At 36.9% G+C, this 22877-nt stretch overlaps 1 protein-coding gene and 1 pseudogene across 2 annotated transcripts; both read left to right on the top strand.

Annotated features, from left to right (window-relative positions):
- The first annotated feature begins 4306 nt into the window (after window positions 1–4306).
- Window positions 4307–10339, top strand: LOC127417385 (protein adenylyltransferase SelO-1, mitochondrial-like; annotated as a pseudogene).
- Window positions 10340–11666: 1327 nt separating this feature from the next.
- LOC127417380 (mitogen-activated protein kinase 12-like) lies at window positions 11667–19729 on the top strand. 2 transcript variants are annotated; one of them, XM_051657386.1, is made up of 12 exons: window positions 11667–12043; window positions 14467–14596; window positions 14715–14773; window positions 15962–16073; window positions 16151–16180; window positions 16264–16311; window positions 16396–16510; window positions 16759–16830; window positions 16940–17019; window positions 17129–17207; window positions 18492–18665; window positions 19060–19729. In XM_051657386.1, the coding sequence occupies exons 1-12, from the start codon at window positions 11925–11927 to the stop codon at window positions 19131–19133; spliced, it is 1092 nt and encodes a 363-aa protein (XP_051513346.1). In that variant the 5' UTR covers window positions 11667–11924; the 3' UTR covers window positions 19134–19729. The 2 variants fall into 2 exon arrangements, with proteins under 2 accessions (XP_051513346.1, XP_051513347.1); XM_051657387.1 differs by lacking the exon at window positions 11667–12043 and adding an exon at window positions 12067–12196.
- Window positions 19730–22877: the final 3148 nt, after the last annotated feature.

Below are 22877 nucleotides of genomic sequence, written 5' to 3'. Positions count from 1 at the left end.
ATAAACCCCCAAGTGTCTGCAACCAGCTCCAAAAATAATATATAATAAAAAATTTAAAAGCTAGCTTTATCAGTTATTTTATGTTGTTTAATTCTGTTGTTTTTCTCTCCATCCATCTTTCCATGTGGCAGTGCAAACAGTTATGATGCAACAATCTGGATCCTGTTAGAACAAAAGCATTGGAGGTAACAATTCACGACAATGTTTGTTAATTTCACACTTGAATATTAATTGTTTTTGACAAATTGGCTTTTCCAAAAAAGGTGACATATCATATAGTTCTCAGTCAGTTTAGATATAAAAGCTTTTACTGAAACGGTCTGTGCTAGTGAGACACTGCAATGTCTTGTACATTCATACAAAATATAAAACTATGTATTCCTATTTTCTCCTTCTAGTCGATAATGATATGGACATGCAAATTTTGTTTTACAGTCGTTTCTACAAAAGCGGATTTACTTAAACATTACAGATTACAACATGACTGTCTTGGACGGCACCGATCACTTCCATGCATTTTTCCGGATTGTCCCTGTTTGTTTAAAACATTGAACTTATGAAACATGAAAAGGCACCATGTCCCCTGTGATGTACAGGCACCTGCAGAGAACTTTTCCTTCTCATGTCAGCATTGTGCCTGTATTACATTTTCAACATTGGCAGAATTCTTTACACATCATAGACATCATTTAAAGAAATAGGAAACTGTTGATTGTGTTTTTAACCAGTGTGATTTCAGGACAAATGTTTATGGCACATTTGCTGCTCACAAAAGCAGAAAGCATATGCCTCATTCTGTCACTGACTTTAAACCACAAGTGCTGCATATCAAATTAGATTCTGCCTGTGGCCATTCCAGCAGCATAACTCATGAGGAAGAAAGCGAAGAAGAAGAAAGCAGTTTGCCACTGAGGGCAGAAAGTGAACCTTTGCCAGATTCTTTTGAAAAAAAAAAAAAAAAAAACAATTGGTTCTGTGCTGCTGAAGTTGGAAAGCCTGTTTCATGTATCAGGCAAGTGCATTGACCAGTTGGTGGAAGACTTACTGTTTATTTCAACAGAAGGGTCAGCTGGAGCATTTAGATGTGTTATTGAATAAACACTGAAGAAACATGACTGCGTTCTTGACAATTAAGTAATCACAGATTTAATAAAGGAACTTTGTGAGTCAAGACCATTAAGCAAGTCACTTGGAATGGATGGTCCTTTTAGTTCCTCATATAAGAGTAAAAAGTATTATAAAGAGAACTTCAACATTGTGGAACCTGTTGAGTATATTATGATGCAAAGGAAAAACTGAGTTTTCAGTATGTGCCCATTCTCAAAGTTTGTCTCATTTAATGAATGACACGGATACTTCTCAAAAGGCACTTGAAAGATCTCAGATCACTGAACAGGATGTCCCAACATACAAATCTTTTCATGATGGGCTATATTTTCGGCAAAACCCTTTTCTATCTGAAGGAGAAGTTAGAATTTCCCTGATTTTATACATTGATGACCTGAGATTTGCAATCCACTTGGAACGTCCCGAAAAAAGCATAAAATTATTGCAGTTAATTCGGTGCTGGGAAATGTACCGTCACTACTTTGTTCTGAGTTGTCGTCCATTTATTTGGCAGTGCTGTGCAAAGCAGAAGATGTAAAACGGCATGGATATTCAGTTGTGCTAGAACCCCTTTTGAAAGATCTAGGAGGATTGGAGAGAGAAGGTATTGATGTGTGTGATTGCAGACAATTTGCAGCCCATTCACTTGGTGGGTTTGTTGAAAATTTTTCTGGACCATATCCCTGCAGGTTTTGCCTTGGCCAGCATTAAGATTTTCAGCTGAAAGAAGTACCTTCAGGGGCATTTCAGAGAAGGACGAATGAGCAACACACTCTACATATTCAAACAGCATTAGAGGATCCAAATGTTGCCCATTCATTTGGTGTCAAAAGGCAATGCATCTTGACCAACAAACTGGATTATTTCCATGTTTTCTCAGGATATCCACCAGATTTCCTGCATGATGTTTTTGAAGGGATCATTCTTGTAGAACTGGCTTTATGCTTGGATATTTTCATCAAAAAGAAATACTTGACAATGAGTGAGATAAATGCTGCAATCCAACATTTCCCATTTAAATGGACCGACAAAACCAACTGTCATTGTCTCTGTCTTTTGGAACTCGAAAGAGTATCAGCGGAAATGCCCATGAAAGCTGGGCCTTGCTCAGGTTTCTTCCATTTCTCATAGGTCCAAAAATTCCAGTTGATGAACTTGCATGGTTAATTCTTATGGACCTTAAAGAAATTGTGGAACTGATAGTTTCACCAGCCAGTACTCAAGAGTCCACTGGTTACCTTTATATCAAAATATCTGAGCACAGACACAGATTTTTGAGTGTATTTCCACCGCAGAAGTTGCTCCCTAAGCATCATTTATTGGAGCACTATCCAGAACTGATACAGGCTTTTGGTCCTCTGGTGGCTATGTGGACCATGCGCTTCGAGGCGAAGCACAGTTTTTTTCAAACATGTTGTGCAACACACCCATTCTTTCAGAAATATCTTGCTTTTGCTTGCAGTGAAACACCAGTTGTTGATGGCTTTTCACTCTCATAATTCAGAGAATTTTAAACCATCACTTTCTGTTTAACATGTGTCCAGTGTCAATTTGGATTTGCTACATAATGATGTACAGGAAGCAATTCACAAAAAAATTCCCAAACAAAACATCAATAGTGCTGGCAAACACGGTATCTTGTTACAGAATAAAATACTGTAAAGGTATGGTTCTGGCTCATGGTTCCACTGCAGGACTTCCTGACTTTGTTCAGATGCACCAGATGATGGTTGTAAAAAAAACTCTGTTGGGTTTATAGTGAAAACACGTAGAGCCTGGTACAATGAGCACTTGAGGTCTTTTGAACTGGATGCACCTGGCCGTGTTGAAGTACTTCTCCAGAAAGACTTGAGTGATGTTGTACCTTTAGCTGCATACACTGTCAATGGAAAGTGTATGGTGACTTTGAAGCGCTTCATTTCTATACAATTCTAGGTAATCATATTGGGTAATTTTTAACAGGATATGGCTGTTATCTATATTCAGTGCCCTCCAAAATGTTTGGGACTAAGACATTTCTTTATTAATTTTCTTCTGTACTCCACAGTTTTAGATTTATAATCAAACAGTTCACGAGTGGTTCAATTGCACATTATCAAGATTTATTAAAGAGTATTTTCATACTTTTTGGTTTTAACATGTAGAAATTATAACAGTTGTTATACATAGTTACACCCATTTCAGGGCATCAAAAAATTTGAGACACAGCAACAATATGTAAATTATCCTTTGCATGTAAAGACTGCTCGAAGTCTGCAACTCATAGATGTCACCAGGCCTATGCTCTACCAGGCCTGTACTGCAGCCATCTTCAGCTCCTGCATATTTTATGGTCAAGTCCCCTTAAAATGATACTCCACCTTAAAATTAAAATTCTGTTATTGTTTACTCATCCTCATGCCGTCCCTGATGTATATGATTTTCTGTCTTCAGAAGAGCACAAACTTAGATTTTACAGAGTAATCTATCTCTGTGAGTCCATATGCAAGTTGATGGGTCCCTCAAAGTTGACGCTTTAAAAACCCACGCAAAGCGAACGTGACGGTAATCCCAGTGGATGAAACAATGTCTTCTGAAACAAAAAGATAGGTGTGTGTGAGGAAAAATACTATTATTTCAAACTATAAACCATCTCTTTCGGTAAACTGTCATCCGTGCATTCATGGGTTCACGCTTGTAAACATCAGCACGTGAGCTTCAAAAGACACTACGTCACGCTTCACAGTGTCCTAATGTAGTACTTCACAATGCTGTCATGAACCGATGTATGACAGTTGACCCGAAACAGTGGTTTATAGTTTAACAACTTTAATTTAATTTCTTTAGTAATTGTCTTATATATGCCTATTGTTTTGCTTCAGAAGACATTGATTCATTAACTGGGGTCGTATGGATTATCATGTTTGTTTTGCGTGAGTTTGAGGGTCCCATCCACTTGCATTATATGGACTCAAAGAGATCGATTTTTTTTTTTTTTTATCTTTTTGTTTATCTGAAGAAAGTTTTATATACATCTGGTACAGCATGAGGGTGAGTAAATGATGAGAACATTTTTGGGTGGAGTATGTTTTTAATTTTTCTACAGCATATAAAAAACATGTTAAATCAGGTTCTGATCAAGTGACTGACTTGGCCATTCTCCAATTAGCTTTAAAAAGAAAAAACAAAAAAAACAAAAACTTGTTGCTTTAGCAGTGATGTAGGATTTAGCAGCAGAACTTGAGAAGATTTTTCTGTTCACGTTCAAAATTCATTTTGCTTCCGACTTCATTTGCCATCAGCATTTACACCATCAGTGATGAGTGAGTCAAAAAATTTCTTCATCCCAAAACAGTATGGGGTTTCTGTATACGTGTGCTTTTGTGTGTATCCACCATGAAAAGCAGGTTTTTGTTTTATGTACTTTTCAGACCAATGCTTTTGAAAAACGTAGAGAAGTTGTGATTCGGTGTTTAATGGTGTACCTCTTGAAAAATGCTGATAATCTCATCATGCATTATCAGGTCAGCATCTGAAATACATGGAATGCTCTATGGTATTTGTTTGATGTAGTGAGATCCACCACCATGAAAGTTGAGCTCCAAACCTAAATAGTCAACTTAAATAATGGCAATTAATCAATTTCACCCAATTAGATAGAAATGAAACAATAGACTGTAACAGATTTATTTTATTTTAAAATATAAAGGTAAATTTCAAAACATTCTGTCTCATTTTGTGTTTCACTGCAATATATTTTTCACACTATAAAACAATCTGAAGAATACCAAGTAATGTTGCAAGTAAATACACATTTGCTATGCTTTTCTTTAAGGATACTCATGGGAACCAGGAGGAACTAAAGCAGTGCACACTGAGGATTATCACGAAAGGTGGCTCCATGGACGATCCTTTACAGACTGGGATAGTGCTGGAAGGCATAGAGGTGCTGACGGGGTTGGCAGGTTTTACGAAGGCTTGTGCTTTGCTACTTGGCCTAATTTATGCAATTAATCTGTGTTATCCCAAAGAGCTCAGATACACATTTGAATTTTTCCAAAAGATTCTACTGGAGCTAGACAGTGGCAAACTTTCTTCAAAGATTAATTCTCTGAAGAACAGGCTTATAAAATATGTTTGAGTCACAAGACATGTTTAGTCATACTCATCTGGTTCTAGTACATTGTTAGTCTGCACATACTTGTTTGATTGCAGTCTTGTTTCATTCTTAGGAATTCTTGTTTCATTTGTTGCATGTTCCAAAAGTAAATGTTGGAAAAATGTTAATCTTTTAAGAAGTGTTGCAAAAGGTGAAAAAAATTAAGGAAGTGACCTATTGTGAACTTCCATTTGTCAACTTGTAACATTCTTTTCAACTGTACTACATTGATGATTTTTGGTTTCAGGCTATTTTAGTTTTTTGTTTGTTTGTTTGTTTGGTTTTTTCCCCCAGAGTAGTATTGCAATCTCTGTCAAAAAAAAAAAAAAAAAAAAAAGATTTATTTTTTGAACTAATTATCTGAAAACCTCACACATGTGAGTACAGTCTTGTTTTATTCTTAGGAAGTTTGTTGCATGTTCCAAAAGTAAATGTTGGAAAAATTGTAATCTTTCACGAAGGGTTGCAAAGGGTGAAAAAAAAAAAATCAAGGATGTGACCAGTTGTGAATCTCGTTTTTTCAACTTGTCACATTTCTTCAGCAGTACTACATTCATGATTTGTGGTTTCACGCCATTTTAGTTAGTTTTTTGTGATATTTAAAAGTGATATTTTATCTTAGTAAGCTGTACTCAATTCATTTGTTCACCATAGCATTGCAACCTCTGTCAAAAAAATAAATTAAAATGCTATATTTTGTGCGATTTGTATGTTTTGTTTATTTTAACAAATGTTTAATGTTCTGGAGCAGTGCAGTAGGCAGACCAGTTTTATTTAATAGCTCAAGATGTAAAATAAGTTAAAATGTGAAGTTGGTTCAGCTCAATTAATTATCTTTTTTAAATATAAATTAGCTTAAATGTTAAGTTAACACAACTTGCAATTACTTAGTAGATTCTATTGTGCTGGATATTTTTTAAGTAAAGAATATTGAGTGAACTCATATATTTAAGCATATATAACAAAGTTTTCTTGTTAATTTTAAATAAAATTGATCCAAGTTGGATTTACTTAAAAAGTGTGATGCAAAAATGGTGCATGTATATTTTAAGTAAATTCAACACATTATTTTTACCAGTGTAAAAGTACTATATATATATATATATATATATATATTTTATTTTATTTTTTTATTTTTTTTTTTTTCAGCCCACCCACACAGACAGATAGCAGACTGTAAGGAGATATATGCAGAATTTGACAAAAAGCGTATTGGATTAGAATTATTGAGTGCACCTTGAACAAATATGCCCCATTTACTCATTAAATTTATGAATGAGCGCGGATCGTGATACTTTCCATTCAACTCGGATGTGGGATATTTCTACTTGATATCTCTGATCTCCGACCATAAAGGCATTCCATTGCCAGATGCTCGGAAGATGACCTGTAAGGAAACAAAACTTCAACGCTCCTGTTAGCTTAGCAGGTGTTTGACTGTCACTAGAGACGTCTCCTAGCAACCCGATTGATAAACAATGCTGCAATGCTAGAATTTGTGCTACAGGAGTACGATTATCAAAAGAGACTATAATAAACCATGTTTTATACACCCATTTCTGCAGGCGTTTGTTAAACATGCTTTAATATGCAGGAGTTGTGCGTGGATGCCACAGAGAATAGCGTGAAGCCTCTACACGTGCTCAACAAGCCACGATAAAATGCACGGATTGACTGTCTCAGACGCGGAGGCAACTGATATTTGTCCTCCACCACCCGGACTGAGGCGAGTCACTACGCCACCATGAGGACTTAGAGCGCATTGGGAATTGGGCATTCCAAATTTGGGAGAAAACAACAACATCAGTGTTGTGGTTGGGGTGTTGCTGACGCCTTACACAAAGCAACCTTAAACATAAATGTAATGTTTTTTTGAACTAATTAGTTCCTTTAGGTGTGTTTGACTGGTCTCCAGTCATCTCATTATCCGTATTTACTGTATCTGACAAGCAGCCGTCAACAGATTTAGCTTCTCATGCATTAGGACTCTATTAGAATGTGTTATGACTAATCAGTGATAAGGCTTACCAATAAATAAATAAAAATTACTTTAAAGTTTAATTCTAAGTTTTATTCAAATTGTCAGTTAAAAATTTTATGTTACATTTATTTGTAACTTACAAATAAGGAAAATATGTACACAAGTGATTTTTCTTTATTTTTTGTAAAATTACTATTATTATTACATTTTTTTTTTTTTTTTTTTATGTCAGTTCAATCTTTGAAAGAATATATATTAAATAACCTGACCTAACAGGTTGACTACCAATTTTAGGGGCACTTGTGCTGACTACTTCATAGATTTTCTTTTTAAATGAAATCCTTTTGAAATGAAATCATTTATTATTAGATATACTGTATCTGTGCATCTTTATAGTGTTTAGATTTACTTGAATGTTTGTGTATCTTTATTCCTAGGTGACTGTACGAACAGCCAAGCTGGTGGCTCAGTGGCAGTGTGTGGGTTTCTGTCATGGAGTCCTTAATACTGATAACATGAGCGTCCTGGGCCTCATTTTGGATTATGACCCTTTTGGTTTCATGGTAAAACCCTCTCACAGAACCATGGCTTTTTTAGTTAAAAAATAATTGTCATTACTTTGTTCAGTTAATTCCTCATTCATTTAGTTCTTCATGTTAATTCCATTATGTTATGCTTTCAGTTTTGTATTCCACAAAATGTTCGTAATTTTAACATGAACATCACTTTCCTTGTTTTCTCTAGTTTGACCCAGATTTCATCTGCAATGCTTCTGAAAATTCGGGCCGTTACTCTTAACAGGCACAGCAGGCCATCTGCCGCTGGAATTTAGCTTGGCTAGCAGAAGCCCTAGTCCCTGATCTACCTCCTGACCGGGCCGAGCAGGTGCTGGATGAGTACCTGCCTCTTGGTAATGCCTTCTACCTGAGCAACATGAGAAAGAAACTTGGTCTGCTAAGGAAGGAGGAACCAGAGGATGAGATGTTCATCACAGAACATATGGAGACCATGCATAACACTGATTTGAAGATTTTTTGACTCATGACAACTTGGGATGTCAAAACCAAAAAATGAGTGTTTGGGGGCAGGAAACCCTCTTTCTATCTGTAATTTCTGTCTCACCCCTTTCTCCTCTCGGGTGTGGAATTCACCGATACTTTCCGCAGCTCGAGTCAGATTTCTTACCCCACACAAGAGGAGGGAGAAGATGACAATGTGGCTATTAAACAAGCCACAGAGCTGCTTCGACAGCAGTGTGCCTCTCTACAGGAGCAAAAATCCGCTAACAGACTTACCATGGACCCACAATAACATAAATGTTCCTTGCCTAAAATATATCTTGTATTTGTGCTTTTCTATTTTAATGTCTCTTTTCCTTCCCAATAGTGAGCTTGCAATGCTGCTGTCCATGGCTCAGAGTAACCCTGCACTGTTCCAGATGATGTCGGACAGAAAGACAGTGGCCCAGCAGCTGGAAAGACTCTCAAGATTGAAGGAGCTGATGGCTCCCACCAGTGAGGAACAGCTGAGGGCTAAGCAGAGTGAAGACTGGACCTGCTGAATCAAAAAATCCAGGTACAGTAAGGTGGTTTTGAGTGGTTTGTAAAGAGACTTTTGAACTAATGCAATGATTTTCTTAAAGGGATAGTTCACCCAAAAATTCGCTCATCATTTACTCACCCTCATGCCATCCCAGATGTGTATGACTTTCTTTCTTCTGCAGAACACAAATTATGATTTTTAGAAGAATAAATCTGCTCTGTAGGTCCATACAATGCAAGTGAATGGGTGCCAAAATGTTGACACTCCAAAAAGCACAAAGTCATCTTAAAAGTAATCCATACAACTCCAGTGTTTTAATCCATATTGTCAGAAGTGATATTATAGGTGTGGGTGAGAAACAGTCATTTCTTTCTTGAAATTCTTCTCCTTGCCCAGTAGGGAATGATTTGCATGAAGAATGTGAATCACCAAAAGCACAACAAGAACAATGTGAAAGTGATCTGTTTCTCACCCACACCTATCATATTGCTTCTGAAGACATTGATTAAATCACTGGAGTCTTATGGATTACTTTTATGCTGACTTGTGTGATTTTTGGAGCTTTAAAATTTTGGAACCCATTCACTTGCATTGTATGGACCAAAAGATCTGAGAAATTCTTCTAAAAATCTTCATTTGCGTTCTGCAGAAGAAAGAAAGTCATACACATCTGGGATGGCATAAGGGTGAGTAAATGATGAGAGAATTTTCATTTTTGAACTATTACTTTAAGGGTATTGTTTTTTTTTTATAAACATTGTTTATTTGAAACTGAAAACAACTGAAGAAGCATACAGTAGTAGGATATGAGACATTTTCATTCACAAGGTTCTGATTTCTTAGAATCAGTGCTTGTTTCACTTCTGATGGCACTCCTAAGTAGCCCTCTTTAATTCATTTTATTTATATTAATTATCGATACTACCCTTATTGATCTGAAACTCCTCAGATGTACCTCATATGTTGTCTGTTTACCTCATAAGGCAGCGACTTGCTCGTGAGTGGGAGTCAACGGTTGATGTGAAAGCTGTACAGGGGGAGAGAGTTTGTGTGATGAACAGCACCAACCCACGTGTGGTACTCAGAAACTACATCGCCCAGAATGCAATAGAGGCCACTGAAAATGGTGACTTTTCAGAGGTGATTAATTGCATTTTTTGCTTGTCATAATCAATTCTTTGTGATCTGGATTGATTTATTTCTTGTGATGTAATTGTATTGTTCCAAAAATTGCACTGTTCCATATAATCAAAATTCTAAGTGTTTTTAGAACCATTTTTAGAACTTCTCATCTTCTCAAATCCATTAGGTCCAGAGTTCTGAAAGTGTTGGAAAAAACGTTCTCTATGCAAGAAGACTTGAACAGCCAGGCTGGATTGAGAGAGAAGTGGAGGATCCAGGAGAGAGAGATGATGTGGTAGAAGAAGGGAATACTTCAGGGGAAGGCATAGGATCAAGAGCAGAGGCTCGAGTATTTGTTCCATTTGACAGCAGGCCTCCTACCTGGGCCAATGAGATCTGTGTCACCTGATCATCATAAAACCTTCCTGACAACTAGCCTGTTCCTTAATGCAGAATAAATCTGCAGAAGCTGGGTAGGTGTCAGTGGAGGCATTAAAAGAGTTATTAAACTCTGTCCACCGCTTAAAAACATGCAGTGAGATAATGTGTAGAGGCTAAATGCTAATCTCATTGTTATCATCAATATTCGTACTACAGTCCAGCTCATTTATCTCTGTTTGTTTGACTGGTTAAGAATGACAACTTAGAACACTAAGATATAAAATGACCGTGGATCTGAATGTAGAAGGGTGTTCAAAGTTAAACGCACAAGCCATTGAGCAATGAAGCTCTAAAACTTAAACAAATAGTTCACCCAAAAATGAAAATTCTCTCATAATTTTCTCTCCCTCATGCCATCCCAGATGTGTATGACTTTTTTTCTTCTGAAGAACGCAAACAAAGATTTTTTGAAGAATATTTCAACTCTGTAGGTCCACACAATGCAAGTGAATGGTGACCAGAACACATAAAGGCAGCATAAAGTAATCCATACGACTCCACTGGTTAAATCAATGTCTTCTGAAGCGATATGATAAGTGTGGGTGAGAAACAGATAAATATTCAAGTCCTTTTTTGCAATGAATCTCCGCTTTCTTCTTCTTTTGTTTTTGGCGCTTCATATTCTTTGTGCATATCGCAACCTACTGGGCAGGGAGGATAATTTATAGTAAAAAAAGACTTTAAAATTTGGATCTGTTTCTTACACACACCTATCATCTCACTTCTGAAGACATGGATTTAACTGAAGTCGTATGGATTCCTTTTATGCTGCCTTTATGTACATTTCTGAGCTTAAAAATTTTGGCCTCCATTAACTTTCATTGTATGGACCTACAGAGCTGAAATATTCATCTAAACATCTTTGTTTGCGTTCTGCAGAAGAAAGTTATACATATCTGGAATGGCATGAGGGTGAGTAAATGATGAGAAAATTTTCATTTTTGGGTGAACTATTGCTTTAAACGCACAAACAGATGTAATCCTTTCTTAAATGGATATCTATCTCACTTTGAATCATGTAATCAGTATGTAGCACTGATTTAGTATTTGATCCCTTTGTAGTGTTGCAATAGTCTATTATTCAACAACTACTGCTACTTGGCAAAAGTGACCTGACTTTAAATAAGCATTTTTTTCCAGGTTTCTCAACAGTCATTGGCAAAACTGAACCATATTTCTGAAAAAATTTAATTGCAAAATGCATCATGAGTGTGGACGTTGTAATTGCCTGGGGCCCAATAGTTGAGGAACATGTTAATACAGGTTCAGGTGTGCACTTAAAAAGTATTGCAAATCTATTCTAAACAGTGTCAAGTATTTGTAGACATGAAGAGATCTCATATGGAGGGTGGAACACTTTGTTCTTATTTTTAAACAAAACAAAAGCAGTTCTCACACGCACAGGCAAACATGTTCATGAATGTTTTGTCCCAGTGACGTAACACACGGCCACGCTGGAGAGGGAGCGGTCACGCGCACACTCGCAATCCATGTACGCGCACAGGTAGGCTTTGCTAACATCAGTGCTCAGGTAAACCTGGAAATCACGGCCGCTGGACTCGAAGTAACACGTTTAAAGGTGTATTCACCAATATGTCAGTCCGCTCAAGACCTGGCTATTTTCGCCAGGAAGTGAATAAAACAGTTTGGGAGGTGCCGGAGAGATACAGAGATCTGAAACAGGTGGGGACGGGGGCATACGGGACAGTATGGTGAGTGCGTCTCATTTTCACTACTTCCTGGTATGAGCCATAGTTGATATGGTGTCTCTTTTAAAAAACACTGAATACATGTTGTCACTGGAGGCAGATCCGTGTGGGGAGATTGTATTCAAAATAAATGATGCGAAGAAAGATTGATTTAAGGTCAGATACAAGGTGCACAATGTCAGTTATACAATACAATTGGGAATAGGGCATTGTGTATTTCTCTCTGTTTCGGATGTATGCTTGTGTTTTTATAAAGTTACACTTAAGTCACAAAAACTGAAAAGTAGATTATGAATAGAGATACCCATGTGCCTGTAAAACTGCATTGCTTTGTCGACATTTCTATGTTATTATTTTAAAATGGCAGCTGTTGACGAATGCTGTTTGTGGTTTATTGCATGTCGATCGTCCGTTCAGTTTCACTGAACTATATGCGTTCTTCAGAGCGTGAGCCGATTTTTGTTTGCTTTACATAAAAGCTTTACATAAAAAATAGCATGAGTACATATGATCGTTTTTGCCATTAAAACGAATTAGCCTATATATTACACAGAATTATATGTTTCACAGTATATCGGTGATCTATTGTCTTTTTTTTTTAAATTATTATTATTATCATCGGTTTATCGGTAGGCTATCAGTAAGAGATAAAACAATTTTGAATTCAAACTATACTATTTACCTTGCCATTCTTTAATAATAATAATAATAATAAATAAAAAAGAAAGGCTTCTAAAAATATTTTCTGCTAATAAAAAATAGAAGGTAGCCTAAATCAGTGCTTTAAAGATTTGCATGGGTAGAGTAAGATTTGTAAAAGCTTAAATCGAACCTCAATCGTAAAAAATTGCATAGGCACAGAATGTTTTGTAAAGGTATTAATCAAGTTGCAAGCGTAAGAAAAATATTTATAATAACCCGTGATATTTATACAATTTGCAATATTTCAATGCTTTATTATTTAATGCTTAAAGTTTTATTAATCTGTAACATCACAATAACACAAAGTACATTTGATTTGTATTCTTCTGACTTCCATTTTTTCCGCGCTTACACTTTTGGCACTGTTTTTTCACCTAAACACGACCAAAAACATGGCAAACCTGTAATCAGCGATATGCAAGCAAAGAAAGGGTGTCATGAACAGCATCACGGATTGACCGCGTAGAATCAGTTTGTATGTGTAAAATAAACTATTAAAAATCTTTAAATGACTTGTGTTTGTGGCATAAATATTTTCCAGAAATAATCCGTTACACACTGTTCCGTCTTCCCTTTTGTTGTGCTCACACTTGACTTTTGCCACGAATTTCTCACTCAGAAGAGGTTTGCAAGCGGAAGGTGAAGGCGGGTCTAACTGCTTCTTAAAACCAATCAAATTAGGTTTTCATTGACCAGTTTACTCTGACCTGATTGGTTAAAAACGTTTACTTAGTGTTAACGCGAAGTTACAGATCCACAACATATGAATTACACTTATGCACAGCATTAAAATTTTGAAAAAAAAAAAAATATATATATATATATATATATATTCCTACGCTTGCAACTTGATTTACAACTTTACAAACGTTCTTTGCGCATGCAATTTTTTTACGCTTGCATTTTGATTTACACTTTAAAACATCTTACTCTATACATGAAAATATTTTAGGCACTCATTACCTTCATAAAAAAGTATTAAAAAATACCGTGGTGCTACCATGTTTTTTGTATTCAATATACCATGGTAGACTACATGTAAAAATATTTATTATTATTTTTTTTTTTTTTTTTTTTTTAAGGGTTCGCTATTAGTGCATTCTAGAGTCTTTTACAACAGTTTATAAATAAAATTGCTTCTTATGTTTTGCATAAGCTACTTTCGTTGTGAACATCAGCCATCAATTGTCTGTCAAATCTGTCATGTAATGTATAGTGTTGTGTACTGTATCTGTGTACTGCATCCAGCATGGATTGGGGACTGTTATTCAACCATGTGTTATACTGTAATGTGCTATTCTTAGTGATAATCAAGGCAAACTTATCTGTATTTTTAGTGGTGAACAAAGTTATTCAGTAACGCTTTACAATAAGGTTGTATTATTAAACCTTAGTAAATGCGTAAGGTATCATGAAAGTACCATGAACAATATATTTTTACAGCATTTATTAATCTTTATTAATGTTAATTTTTAAAGTTCAATTGTTTATTGTTAGTTCATGATAGTTCATAATGCAATAACTAATGTTAACAGATAACTTCTCATTTTAAAAATGTATTAGTGTATTTTGAAATTAACAGTAACCATGATTAATAAGTGTTAAATATTGTTCATTAGTAGTTCATGTTAACTAATGTTAACAAATGCAACCTTAGTGTGAAGCGTTACCAATTATTCTAATTCTAAATGCCTGTAAGCATTTACAACTGATCTGTCCTTCAGCTATGCATTTGACCGGAGGATGGGGGCAAAGGTGGCCATCAAGAAGCTCCATCGTCCATTCCAGTCTGACCTGTTTGCCAAAAGAGCTTATCGGGAGCTCAGGCTGCTCAAACACATGAAGCATGAAAATGTAGGAAACCAACGACGGACACTCCATGTTCAAGCTTTCTCATTTCCGCTTGAATGAACAGATTTGCAGGCTTTACGTCACACTCTATTTGACAAGCACCTTTCTGTAATTGCTTCAGGTTATTGGACTCCTGGATGTTTTCACCGCAGACCTGTCTCTTGACAAATTCCACAACTTGTGAGGATTTAACTATCTCTAACCAATGTGCTGTGTCATTTTGGTCTAATAGACAACTCTGTGGTCTGGTTACTGTGTCAGGTTGTCTTGGGCCCCGTTTATACCTGGCATTAAAGGAATAGTTCACCCAAAAATGAAAATTGAATAGAAGAAAAAAAAAAAAAAAAAAAAAAAAATATATATATATATATATATATATATATATATATATATATATATATATATATCATAATTTATTCACCCTCATGCCATCCCAGATGTGTATGGCTTTCTTTTTCCTGCAGAACACAAACAAATATTTTAAAATAATTTTCTGCTCTGTTGGTCCATACAATGCAAGTGAATAATGAGCCAAAATCTTGAAGCTCCAAAAAGCACATAAAGGCAGCATATAGGAATCCATAAGTCTCCTTTGGTTAAATCTATGTCATCAGAAGTGATCTAATCAGTTTTCAGTGAGAACAGACCAAAATGTAGCTCCTTTTTCACTGAATATCTTGCCATTGCAGTCTCTAGGCACGATCTTGGTTTCAAGCTCGTTTACACCTCCTTGTGCTTAATGCATGTGCAGAGCGCTAGATGGTGCTTCAAAGTGTAATCGAGCTTGAAATCATGATCGCCAAGGAGACTGCTGATGTAAAGATTTTTAGTGACATTTTTGAATGTACTGCTCTCACTCCAAACCGATTGGACCGCTTTAGAAGACGTTGATTAAACCACTGGACTCTGATGGATTACTTTTATGCTGTCTTTATGTGCTTTGTGGAGCTCCAAAGTTTTGGTCACCATTCACTTGCATTGTGTGGACCTTCAGAGCTGAGATATTCTAAAAATCTTTGTTTGTGTTCTGCAGAAGAAAGAAATTCATACACATCTGGGATGGCATGAGAGTGAGTAAATGATGAGAGAATTTTCATTTTTGGGTGAACTATAGCTTTAACATCCGTCTCGAGTGATTCGATCACAAGTGGTGAGACGACGAGACAGATCACTGTTTACACCTGGTAATAACACTACATCTCCAGTGACCACCTGTGATCGAGTGCCTCTGATTTTGTGACTACATACATCACTCACTTCAGTGTGTTGCTGCATGTTGAAGGATGCATAGTGATCCTTAGATTCATGAGCCTTCCCTGAAATAAGCTTTATACTACTCCTCTCCCCTTCTCCCATCCCATTGTGTAGTTACTTGGTCATGCCTTTCATGGGTACTGATCTTGGGAAGTTGATGAGAATGGAGAGAATGTCAGAGGACAGGGTTCAGTTTCTGGTCTACCAAATGTTAAGAGGGCTCAAAGTGAGTATTTTAAGCCCTCAGTAAAGCATGCTCACGTTCCTTCAAACATATTTTCATGGATCTGTTTGTGTTAACAGTACATCCATGCTGCTGGGATTATACACAGGGTGAGTATGTTTCATTTTGTCCTATCCATGTATATAACTATTTATTTCCACAAATCACTGACTTGATCTCTTTAAACTTGCAGGATCTCAAACCAGGCAATCTGGCAATAAATGAAGAATGTGAGCTCAAGGTATCTCACCATGTGTATGTATGAAAGCAGTATGTGTTCTGTTGCATCGGTTAGCATCATAAAGTCTTGTGTCTTATGCAATAGATCCTGGATTTTGGCCTAGCAAGGCAAGCAGACAGTGAAATGACGGGCTACGTTGTGACACGCTGGTACAGAGCGCCTGAGGTCATTCTGAACTGGATGCATTACACACAGACTGGTTAGTCACTCGTTGTATATTTATGTTCATTTTCTGTCTTCTGAGCTCAGGTTGCTTCTGTGGGACTGTTTCTTGTAATTACCGGTACTCTTTTGTTGTAGCTTTGGATGAACTAAAGATGATCTAAAAAGAGCTTTAATTAGGCTAAAGTTGTTACTCTATTTTATTGCCCTCATAAAGGCAATAGAAGCTACTTGATAAATGAGAAACTTATTGAACAATTCACATTTGATTACATTTCTCCTCAGTGGACATCTGGTCGGTTGGTTGCATCATGGCAGAGATGCTGCTAGGGAAACCACTGTTCAAAGGAAACGACCGTATCCTTCCTCACAACAAATCTGTGATTTTTATGTTCAAACTGCAACTCACAAGATGATTTACCATTGTTATTTGAGTTTATCGTTATCCTTGACCCTATACCTTCAGACCTGGATCAGTTGATGGAGATCATGAAGATTACTGGGACCCCCACAAAAGAGTTCACTGCCAAACTACAATCTGAAGATGTGTGTGTTCAATGGCATTTCCTTATAAAGATCAGTCTGCAGAATTCTCACTAGATAGATTATGCAAAAAAATATAATGTCCAAAATGATGTGATATCTTTTTTTCTAGGCTAGAAACTATGTTGCAAAGTTACCAAAACTTAGAAAGAGAGATCTTTGGGCATTGTTACCAAATGTTAACCAGCAAGGTAAGACCATTTTTTTTTTTTTAATTGTTGTCCTAAATTAAATTGATAAAATGCAAAGAAGGGGATGCATGCATGTTTAAAGGTTGTTAATTATTATTATCATACTTGTTGGTTGTTGACATATCCTGCGGTGTGACATGCTATCTAAGTATATTTTATAGAGCAATTTGAAAATTCTTTTGTAGTTATTATGTGTGCAGATTTTGAGACCTCATATTAAATGGATAGTTCACCCATAAATGAAAATTCTCTCATCATTTACGAACACTCATGCCATCCCAGATGTGTATGACTTTGTTTGTGTTCTGTAGAAGAAATAAAGATTTTTAGAAGAATATCTCCGCTCTGTTGGTCCTCACAATGCAAGTGAATGGTGACCAGAACTTTGAAGGCCCAAAAGGCAGTATAAAAGTAATCCATATGACTCCTGTGGTTAAATCCATGTCTTCTGAAGCGATATGATAGGTGTGGGTGAGAAACAGATCAATATTTAAGTCCTTTTTTAAATTGTAAATCTACACTTTCACTTTCACCTTCACATTCTGGTGTGGAAGTGACTTTCACTTTCATATTCAGCCACCTACTGGTTGAGGCTGGTCAATGGTGGAGATTGATAGTAAAAAGGACTTAAATATTGATCTGTTTGTCACCTACACCTATCATATCACTTCAGAAGATATGGATTTAACCACTGGAGTCATATGGATTGCTTTTATGCCTCCGTTTTGTCATTTTTGGATATTTTGGAGTTCTGTTCACCATTCACTTGCATTGTATGGACCAACAGATTTGAAATACTCTTCAAAAAATCTTCCTTTGTGTTCTGCAGAAGAAAGTAATTCTTTATAAATCTGCGATAGCATGAGGGTGAGTAAATGATGAGAGAATTTTAATTTTTGGGTGAACTATCCCTTTAATTTAGAGACTACATGGAATATTTGTATTTTTTATTCTATTTTTTTCACACTTTAGGACCATATAAAATGAACTATTAAGGCAAAAAAAGGTACTTAAAATTGTGAAAAAGTGAAAGAAAATGGTTTGCAGTTACAAGATCTAAAATATATACACTTTCCCTTATACTGTACTGTACTGTACATGCATATAAATTTTAACATGAAATCTTGATGTGGATATAAAAAAGTCCGGGGACATGTTATGCATCAACTGTACATGTTCAGAAGCTCCTGATAAAATCAAGCATACTGCCATGCATGTCTTTACTGAAAACAAGTTTGGATGTCTCATAAGTCTGTTGTTGAATCTTGTTGCTCTCTGTCTCAGCGATCCATGTGTTAGACTGCATGTTACTCTTGGACCCTGAAAGTAGAGTAACAGCAGCAGAAGGACTGGCCCTTCCTTACTTCTCTGAATTCCGTGAACCAGAGGAGGAGACTGAGGCCCCACCGTATGATCATTCATTGGATGAGGCTGATCAATCAGTGGACCAATGGAAAAGTAGGTTTAGGGAAAGGGGTGTTCCACACGTGAACTTGAAAGCATACTGTATGAGTGATGTTTGATTCACAACAATAAGATTTGTAGTTCTTATGGTTTAATTAGTCAGTATATATTTACTGTGTTCTTGCAACTCAAATGGCAAAGCTAGAAGGGGCAAGGTCTACCTTGAATGGACTGTAAGCTGCTTTGGATAAAAACATCTACCAAATGCAGACAATTTATATTTAATTGACTCTGGTAAATACTTCTAAAATTGGACACGTGTGTTTTTAGTTTCAGGTTTATTCCAGTGATATAAGAAATAACCAGTTTTCAAACTTTTCACTCCATTGTTTCTCCATCTGTCCATATCTGTTCTTTCCTTCTTCCATCTCTCCCTTCTTTTTACCAGGACTCACCTTCACTGAAATTTTGACCTTCCAGCCAGGGCCAGTGCGGATGGAATCTAAAGAGACAGCTCTCTGAGACTGCTAATACTGAACACGCCAATATTTTTACATCAGCAAGGCTTTGCATTTTCTTTGTACCATTTGTCATATACAGACTTGTGTATGGTTTTCTTTGTACTGTTTTTGTGTCCAACAAAACCTGTTTTGTATCCACAACGTGAGTTGTGTGCTGTTTTATTTAGTGTTTCAACTTGTTTTGCTCCCGTGTTAGGCACAGTTAAATTACCAACTTGAATCAGACCTGCAACTTACCTGCTGGAGAGTTGGAGGGCATAGATCTAGCAAATATGTGATTGTAGTAGTACTAAACTTTCTCTGTGGAGAGAATCCCATCAGGAAAATACAGGTTATTACTAATACTAATTATTTAATTGTATTTCAGTTCTTTAATGTGAATGTCTGTAAGCCTATTCCTGTACATCTCTTTGTGCAAAAAAACAAAATAAAAATGTTTAGCAAAACCCCACAGCCAAATACAATAGTATTTGCAACAGTATTAATTCAAAACAGGGTGTAAACCTGACCAGTCACAGTTGCAGAAAATCCAGGAAAATTGTGTTTTTAATGCAGAGAAAAATGAGAAGTGTACAATGAGAATTTTTTTTTTTTTGATCACATTAAACATTTGTTGAATATTAAAAAAAAAAAAAAGTCTTATGAGAAAGAAAAATGAATCTAATCCTTCTAATCCTCAATAATATATATTTTTGCATATTCAAGTGTATTTAGAAATTATTTAATGATCTCTGGCACTTGAGCCTGTTGAAGGGGAAGAAGTCATTTTAGTCTAGTAAAATTCTGGAATTTTTCATTAATTCCAGCAGAGGGCAACATTTGCACTAGGCACTTCCCCCAACAACATTTGCCTGTAATGCATTTTTAGAAAGCTGCAGTGTTACACTAGGCACTTAGTCCATGTAAACTTTGGGTCCTTGGTCACCTCTTATCCTCAGTGTCTTGGTTGTGTTACAGTATGTTGTCTTTTGCTCACGCGAGCCTAGTTTAGGGACACGGTTCCCTGTCCCATGGGCAACTTTCTCCATTCCTGCAGCCCAGTCTTTGATACATGGCCTTTTTTGGCCTCTGTTTAGAGTCCTTGTATGGTTCATGTGAATGTCAGAGTGTGTTCTGGCCAAAGGAAAACAGAGGTGGGGAAAAATACATTTGTCTTCCTGCTTTCTTCTTGGCAGCCAGATGTTATGACACAAAGTGAAAGAGGAAGAGAGACACAAGGCCAATCCTGCAGTTTCTCTATTTTTGCCAGTTTATTTAAAGAACTTCTCTGATTTTGTAACACAAATATCTACAGTGATTTGTAGAACAAGTGGCTGTACAGTGCAGAGGTTGGTTAGAGTATCAGAAAAGTGGGCATAAAAAGTAATTTTCTTTTATAAGTCTAGGGCCATTTCAAGACTGAATTTTTACAATACTGGTTTTCAAGAATTTCACTCATTAAACTCAAGCCCATTTTCACCTTAGACACGCAGGTCAGAGTACATTTGGACTGTTAAATTTAGCTCTGAATTTTGTGCTTTTCAGTAAAATTGAGCAGTTGGGACAAAATGTTTGAACCGTAATTCAAAAGTTTGGCATTCTTTCTCACCCCCTAATATAGTGGCCCCAGAAAGCATTTGGACACTTAAGTCACATTTAAAAATGAATAAATGTCATAATATAAAATGAAATTGCATTGCAAGCACATATTTTTGAACATATTTAAGAACTAGTTTTCCTTTTTTGAGCTATTTTTGCAGTTACTTTTAAGCAATCGGTGTCAATGTGATTTTTAGTGGTTTTAGTATTTATGAAATAATTTCCCTTCAAGTTCACATAAGTGTCCTAGTGTCCTTGCAGAGAAACGACAGGTGTGTTTTGGCGAAATTCTTCGTTCTTCTGGGTTAGCAGTGGTTTTTGCCTCTCCACTCTTCCATGGATTTCATTTTTGGCCAGTGTCTTTCTGATAGTGGAGTGAACAGTGACCTTTATTGATGCAAGAGAGGCCTGCAGTTCCTTGGATGTTGTCCTTGGCTTTTTTGTGACGTCCTGGATGAGTCGTCACTGGCTGTGTCTCGTCTGGAAGGATGCGTCCTCTGGAGGTCGCATTTGTCAGCAGCATACGTCATCGAGGCTGTCTCGTTTCAGAAAAGCGAGTAGGACACTCTGAATGCAGCCTTCGAATGCGACCTTCTTTCACGGGAATTCAGAGGATGCATGAGGTGGGCTTAGTGGGCACTCACAACCCACAGTTCTTTGCTTCAACGGAAATGTCTAAACAAAATTTAATTTTAAAAAATAGCATCAATTTGCCCGTAAATATGATGTTCAAAAGCGAGTAATGTTAATTCCCAAATTGAAGTGCCTCAGTAGATGGGTGCAGAGTATATAATATGTATAATTATATTAATATATAATTAAAATACAGTATTAGACTAAAAGTACACCTGTAAAATCTATTTTCTTTTCTTTTTACATCTTTATAACTCTCCTAAAATTTACCTCATACATTCCCTTCCAAAGGGACTTTGTTCCCTTCTCACTCAAAGCACTGGGGGTTGTTAAAGAGTGGCGTGCTGTCATAGCAACCATGTTAGGTTCCGTTTCCGTTTGTCCTATGAAGGCCTTCTCGTTTAAAGGAAACTTATTTAAAGGAGGACGCTTGGTATACTGCAGCCTTCAAAGGATGTGTCCTACCTAGCATGCAGCCTTCGAAACGAGACACAGCCACTGTGCGCTTGGAGGAATTTTGGAAGGTCGGCCACTTCTGGGAAGGTTCACTACTGTGCCACGTTTTCTCCATTTGGAGATAATGGCTCTCACTGTGGTTCTTTGAAGTCCCAGAACCTATGAAATAACTTTGTAACCCTTCCCAGACTGATGTATTTCAATCACCTTTTTCCTCATAATTTCTGGAATTTTTTTCGACCTTGGCTTTGTGTGCTACTGGGTGAGACCTTTTAGCCAACATCATGCTGCTGAAAAAGTCATTTTTAGGTGTTGATTTGATAGAACAGGGCTGGCAGTAATCAGGCCTGGGTGCGTCCCCATTATGCAATTTCATAGATTTGGGGAATTAGGGGGCCTGTGTAGCTCAGTGGTAAAAGACGCTGGCTACCACCCCTGGAGTTCGCTAGTTCGAATCCAGGGTGTGCTGAGTGACTCCAGCCAGGTTCCCTAAGCAACCAAATTGGCCCAGTTGCTAGGGAGGGTAGAGTCACATGGGGTAACCTCCTCGTGGTCGCTATAATGCGGTTCGTTCTCGGTGGGGCGTGTGGTGAGTTGAGCGTAGTTGCCGCAATGGATGGCGTGAAGCCTCCACAAGCGCTATGTCTCCGTGGCAACGCGCTCAACAAGCCACGTGATAAGATGCGCGGATTGACAGTCTCAGACGCGGAGGCAACTGGGATTCGTACTCCGCCACCCGGACTGAGGCAAATCACTACGCAACCACAAGGACTTAAAAGCATATTGGGAATTGGGCATTCCAAATTGGGAGAAAAAGGGGAAAAAATAAAAAAAACAAACAAAAAAAAAGATTTGGGGAGTTAGTAACTAAGGGGGCAAATACTTTTTCACACATGCCCAGTTGGTATTGCCTTTATTGTTTTATGTTAGATTTTGTTAGAATATTTTTAATGATTTAGTATTAAAGAAGAAATCAGGTTGGGGGCAAACACTTTTCCACAGCACTGTGTGTATATATATATATATATATATATCACACAATCTCACAGATATCTCTTTACATTGAGAACATTATGTC

Source organism: Myxocyprinus asiaticus, chromosome 26, assembly GCF_019703515.2.
Source record: "Myxocyprinus asiaticus isolate MX2 ecotype Aquarium Trade chromosome 26, UBuf_Myxa_2, whole genome shotgun sequence".
In the NCBI taxonomy this organism is placed as follows: Eukaryota; Metazoa; Chordata; class Actinopteri; order Cypriniformes; family Catostomidae; genus Myxocyprinus; species Myxocyprinus asiaticus.
The sequence above is the reverse complement of the archived record's forward strand: the minus strand, read 5'-3'. Positions and strand labels throughout refer to the sequence as shown.